This window comes from Sceloporus undulatus, chromosome 2 (assembly GCF_019175285.1).
Source record: "Sceloporus undulatus isolate JIND9_A2432 ecotype Alabama chromosome 2, SceUnd_v1.1, whole genome shotgun sequence".
In the NCBI taxonomy this organism is placed as follows: Eukaryota; Metazoa; Chordata; class Lepidosauria; order Squamata; family Phrynosomatidae; genus Sceloporus; species Sceloporus undulatus.
In genome coordinates, this window is record NC_056523.1 from 169,105,408 (window position 1) to 169,111,654 (window position 6,247).

Genomic DNA, 6,247 nt, shown 5'->3' on the forward strand with positions numbered 1-6,247 from the left:
AAATGGTTGTGGTAATATATATAGTTTAACCAAGAACAGCTTTGTATTTTACCTTTGTTATCTCCTTTGAACATGAGTGTATATGGGCTATCCCAACAGTTTCATACAAAACAGATGTTCTACATGATCATGATACTTGATCAGAAACCCTCATGAAGTATCTATTGATAAATTGTATTTTTTCAGACTTTAGGTATGATTTTGCTCCTCCAACATAAATAAATAAATGTCCCTGTACATAGAAAACTAACCTGTGAGCAAGAAGGCTACTCCATCTCTTTTCCATGGTTTGCTAGTTTTGAATGTGCAGAAAGTCTTAGCACTCAGTGAAGCACTCAAATGATCTTGGGTGGTACAGTCTAGCAATAGTAGCATGCTTTGAGACCCTGATTGTACTAAGTTCTTCTGATTACTGAGATCCTGGAAATACGCCTTCCCATTAAAAAACAACTCTTGATAAAAGGTGAAGAACTGAGAAACTTCCATTCTTGGATCTGTTAGCATATGCTGATAATTACTGCTTGCTAGTATGGGTGTCTCTTTCCATTTCTTTAGGTTAACAGTCCTGACTCAGACCGGAGGGACAAGAAAGGGGGAAACTATAAGAAAAGGAAGCGTTCTCCCTCCCCTTCACCAACTCCAGAAGCTAAAAAGAAGAATGCCAAGAAAGGGTGAGGACAGGCTTTCCTGTGCCACCTGGACATAAACTATCTCCAACCTTCTGACAGTGTATTTGGGCACTTTATGCTGTAGTCCTTAAAGTGCCTCTTCCTTTAAGAAAGATTAGAGTTTACAATAGCTGGGACAGCTTTCTGTGGCCATCCCTCCTATCACATTCTTGAGGGCACTGTTTTCTTTGAGAGACTGACCTGGAATAACCAAAAGAACTGTCCATATGTGGAGACCCTACCCTTACTATGCCATTTCCAGATATTGCTTTAGCCAGCTCTTCTGATTCCACTTAGTACATAATCTAATGTTTGTAACTCAGTTCTACTTATTTTGGAGCAAGCAGCAGATGCCACCTCACTGGAGACTCTGCTTCCTTGCTTGAACAAGTAATATGGCTAGGCACAATCAATAGTTGGTAATATCTGAATACAGTGGTGTCTGATTGTTTCTGTGAGTATTATGTACCCCTAACAAGGCTTATTGGATCTCTCTTCTTATCCCTTCCACCACAGACCTTCTACTCCTTACACCAAATCCAAGCGTGGCTACCGTGAAGAAGAGCAAGAGGACCTCACTAAAGACATGGATGAACCTTCTCCTGTCCCCAATGTTGAAGAAGTCACGCTACCAAAAACAGGTCAGGACCACAGTTGTTGGGACACCTATGCCACAGTCATCTCCCTTTCTTGAACTCCGTATCTTAGGCTTGGTAGGTCAAAAGTTTAACCATATGGTGAACTACCTCTCTGCTCTGTGCAACAGTTTGGTGTATGAAACAAGAATTTCCTGTTCCATCTCTGTGTCTCTGTTTTCTTTGGTTCAGTGTTGGAAAATAAGAATGTGCTTAGTAGATGTTTTGGTCATACTCAGTGGCAGGGCAGATGTAACAATCCCAAGAAAGATTAACTTGGGGTGGGTCTACACTGACCAGAATACTTTGGGCTGCTTCCAGAATATTCTGGCCCTGACTTCCCCCCAGATTCTCTGCTTACCTTCTCTTGTTTGCTGCAGGGTTTTAGTTCTCACAGTGAACAATGGAGGCTATCTTCTCATGGAGTCCCTGTTTGTCATCCGATGCTGCTGCTGAGATCAGAATCAGGTGCCCAGCCATGCTATCGATGCTGGGCCCCTCATTCTGACTTGAGAGCAACTTGAGCCCACATTGGTGGTACTAGGCAGCTTTCAAGGACTGCAAGTGAAGGGAGCTGCCATTGGCTCTGCAAGAAGAGCCGAAAACCTACAGTAAAAGGTGAACTACCTCCTTAAATGCAGGCTGGGGGAAGAAGCCCCAAATCTGAATCATGAAGACAGTCTGCACTTGATTCAGGGTTTTGGCCCTGCATCATGTAAACAAGGACACGGTGAGCCAAGGGGGAGTTCAGAGTAATTTGCCCATGCAGACAAATGTTTCTTTTTTCCTCTCTATATAGTGAACACCAAGAAAGATTCTGAATCTGCCCCTGTGAAGGGTGGCACCATGACTGATTTGGGTAAGGGACCTTTTCCTTTTTGTAATCCTCTTTTTTGTACAGGATAAGGACATGCTCCTCAAGCTTTTGTTGGCCAGTGCATGCTAGTGTCAGGCAGTAAAGAGTTCTTCAGGAGCATTTTCTTCTTCTTTGTAATTGCAGAAGATTTATGTGTTGGAAGGAACCAAATACATGCATGACATGTGGAAGTTATGACTGGTCTTCACTGAGTTCTGGTCACATTGTTGAGATGCCATTCTAAAAGCTACTCCACATGTTATATCTCCATGCAAAGCTCTACTACAGCAATGTAAAACAACAATAACAACACACACACACAAAATCTGGCCTGGAAGCATTACGTATGAAGATAATACTAGTTTTTAGTTTTGTTTCTGTTATGTGTATGATTGTACACACAGGAACTCAAGAAGGTCCTTTTAATCAGTATTGGTAGGTGTGAACTACATATTTGGAGCCAGAATTTATAGACAGATCCAGTAATAGTAGCATGTTACGCCTGGATAACACTAGTACACCATGAAGGCTGTTAAATAGAAACACGCAGTTGGCTTGTTTGGACAAAATTAAAAGAACCACACGAGTTGAGTAAGCTTAGACTTGTTTTTCTCAAACAACAGCCTCCTCTGTCATATGGCAAATTGTCTTCGAAATAGGAATGATTCAGAAGAGGTTTATGTGAGTCAACCATTTAAGGAAGGAAGTTGGGGAAAATCCATTGTGCTAATGTGAGATCCCTTGTGTGAGCTTATCAGGCAACTTAGATAATGGCAGTTGTGTTTATTTTTTATTATTATGTTAATAGCAATAAGTTATATGTACATAATATTAATAAGTCTGTCTATGCGATGTGCATGATAAACTATAGTATTTTGTCTCAAACTAAACTTTAAAGACTATATTGTGAGGAAGTTGAACCTTTCCATTGTTGACTATGAGGTTTGAGGAGAAGAGTAGTAAAAAAAACAACTCTAATAATTAATGATAATAAAAAACTATTATTTTTTAGAGACCAGATAAAGCTGAGAAATTATTCCTGCTGTTTTCTGTTGGATGGGTACTAATAGCCAAATGGAGAATATAGAAATTCCCTTTCCTGACATGGATTATCTATGCCTTTTTCCCCAGATGAGCCAGAAGATGAGAGCATGGAAACTGCATGCAAGGTGAGTTGAGTAGATCTCTTGCAGTCTCTTTGTTGGCTCTTGTCATTTTTTTTAGTCACAGAACTCCACATGACAGCTATATTAGGGTTGCACTGGAGGAATGGCCACTGTGTGCAAAGTGCAGGAATCATTATCAGGAAACACAGATAGGTTTTCAAATGATGCATTTCTAAAATGATAGGTTCCTAGAAATGCAGCCAGCATCAGCCAATCAGGGATTTTGTCAGTAATAATTCCCATGTTCTGTTCATACATGAAGGAACCACTGGAATCATAAAAAAGGAGACCTGCCCCAGTCACCCCTGCCACATCACAATAGGAGAGAAACTGTTGTACCCCTATTGCTCCACTAGTCCCAAGAGGTATAGCCAGCAAGGCCTTTACCATTCAAGTCCCCAGATGTAAACTTGTATCACTTGTGAGCTCTTAATGGTGCACAACAGTGATAAAGCTCCATGCTATGCATCTGATCACCTGAATTTTGAACTCAGTTTGGTTAATATATTGGGGACTGCCTGCTTGGATGGGCTGCTGAATTATGCCATATCCTATGCTTTGTTGTTATATGAGTCCCACCCTCTGGAACTCCCTTCCAAGGGAGGCTAGGCTGCCCCCCTCCCTGCTTGCCTTTCACTAGCAGGTAAAAACATTTTTATGCAGACAGGCATTTGGTATATAATTCATAGCAGTTTTTATGGAGCAGGTGGGTTCTATGTTTTTAACCTTTTGTCTATTTTTATGTGATTTTTATATTGTGTGTAGAAGTTTTTAATTGCTTTGAATTTTACTAGGATTTAAAATATGTTGTCTGTGAGCTGCCTTGGGTCCCTCTGGGAAGAAAGGCAGCATACAAATGAAATAAATAAATAAATGAGTCAAGTGGTGGTCAGCAATAGAAATCAATGGAAAGAAAAAAATTCTTGTGCCACTTGTGGGGCTGGGGTGTAATTATGGAGACTTTGATTGGAGTTATTAGAATGTATAGAAAGAGTATTTGATATAGCAAAAAGGGGCTCTTCTCCTGTGCTTCCCTTGCTTCTGTTCCATTTTAGCTGCTCTGCTGGTGCAGCAGGGTTTCCAACCACATTCTAAATCTCCTTAGCTGGCAAATCTCAAGTGGGAATTGGTGTTCTTGGTATCTTTTATAGAGCTTAGACTGAACCCTTTTGCTTTGTCCGTTGCTGTTTTTCACCAAAGTATGTCTAGTGTAGCTTGGCTTCAGCAGAACTGGACACAATTGAGGAACATCTCCTTGCATAATTTTCCTTATATTTTGATGCTCTTTCTAATAGAAACTCCCTTCATTCTTATCTTTTTGCTTTGTCTATACACCTGCCAACTATCATTCTCTTAAGTTGTGTTCAAACTGGATTGTGAGTACTTGATATCAAAGACTTGGGCTTTCTGTACCTGCATGGATGACCAATTCCATCATAGGCTTCTTTTAAAATGAAGCTTGGGAACAATGGCTCTGGGAGAATCATGGCTGTCAGTATTGCCTGTTTAAAATACTTCTGGTTTCAGGATGAAGAGGAGAATAATGCTGGGAACAAAGGAGAACAGACCAAAAACCCTGACTTGCATGAGGACAATGTGACTGAGCAGACCCATCATATCATCATCCCAAGCTATGCAGCCTGGTTTGACTATAACAGGTGCTGAAGTAGAGAGTGGGAGAGGTTGTTTCCTCAGTTCCTTCATCCTTCTAATGCTTCTTTTTGTTTCCTTCACAGTGTTCATGCCATTGAGCGAAGAGCCCTCCCAGAGTTTTTCAATGGCAAAAATAAGTCAAAGACTCCAGAAATGTAAGACTACTTGTATAAATAGTAATAGAAATAGTGTAATATTTTTCTTAAGGTAAGAAGAGGATTGGAGGAGTTCTATCCTTACTATTTGGTGTTGATTAGATGCAGAGGTTCTGAACATTACTGTTACAGTTATTGTAAACCAGGGGTAGGCAACCTACAGCCCGCGGGCCGGATCTGGCCCGGCAGGCCTTGGGACTGGCCCCAGCCCGGTCCTGCCACCGATTACCGCCAGGGCCTTTGGCCTATCAGGAGGAGGCGGGCAAGGGGGGGCAAGCGGCAGGCAAGGGGGGCAAGTGGGGGCAATTGTCTATAGAAGCGTCAGAAACATGCATGTATATTAACATTTTTTAAAAAATCAGCACATTTTTGCATGTCCTCCATCTTGTTAAAAAGTGTCCTCCATTTGAAAATTTTGTCCTACATTTGTCCCAGTGTGTGTGTGTGTGTGTGTGTGTGTGTGTGTGTGTGTGTGTAATTATTTAATTATTCATTTTTTGGCTTCGGCCCCCCAGTTGTCTGAGGGACAGCAACCCGGCCCCCGGCTCAAAAAGGTTGCCTACCCCTGTTGTAAACAGAGAAAGGATATGCTTGATCTAATAGAAAGACTTGCCGTATATACTCGTGTATAAGTCGACCTCATGTATAAGTCGAGGGAAGGTTTCAGGGTCAAAATCCTGGATTTTGATATGACCCGTGGATAAGTCGAGGGTAAAACTTAGGGAGCCATAAGGAAGGATGGAAAGGGGGAAATACCACTTCCGTCCGTCTCCTTCTCTGGACCTCTAGGAAGCAAGTGAATTTAAATGGAGATTTGTTTCCACAGGAAGTAAAGGCTTGCAAAATGGACCAGGTAAGTGCTTTTAAATGGTGAGTTTTCCCCATAGGAAGGAAAGCCTTGCAAAGGGACCGGGAAAGGAGAGCCTTGCAAAGGGACCAGGGAAGGAGAGCCATGCAAAGGGACCAGGGAAGGAGAGCCTTGCAAAGAGATCAGGGAAGGAGAGCCATGCAAAGGGACCAGGGAAGGAGAGCCTTGCAAAGGGACCAGGGAAGGAGAGCCTTGCAAAGGGACCAGGGAAGGAGAGCCTTGCAAAGGGACCAGGGAAGGAGAGCC

At 42.1% G+C, this 6,247-nt stretch overlaps 1 protein-coding gene across 6 annotated transcripts in view; it reads left to right on the top strand.

The window, feature by feature from the left end:
• Positions 1-6,247, top strand: part of SMARCC2 (SWI/SNF related, matrix associated, actin dependent regulator of chromatin subfamily c member 2) — a 43,388-nt gene that overhangs the window by 20,655 nt on the left and 16,486 nt on the right. For all 6 annotated transcript variants that reach the window (XM_042450010.1, XM_042450011.1, XM_042450012.1 and 3 more), the window contains exons 10-15: positions 556-671; positions 1,185-1,309; positions 2,103-2,162; positions 3,291-3,328; positions 4,853-4,983; positions 5,062-5,133. In XM_042450010.1, the coding sequence (XP_042305944.1) occupies positions 556-671; positions 1,185-1,309; positions 2,103-2,162; positions 3,291-3,328; positions 4,853-4,983; positions 5,062-5,133 (542 nt within the window). The remainder of the gene's footprint in view (positions 1-555; positions 672-1,184; positions 1,310-2,102; positions 2,163-3,290; positions 3,329-4,852; positions 4,984-5,061; positions 5,134-6,247) is intronic.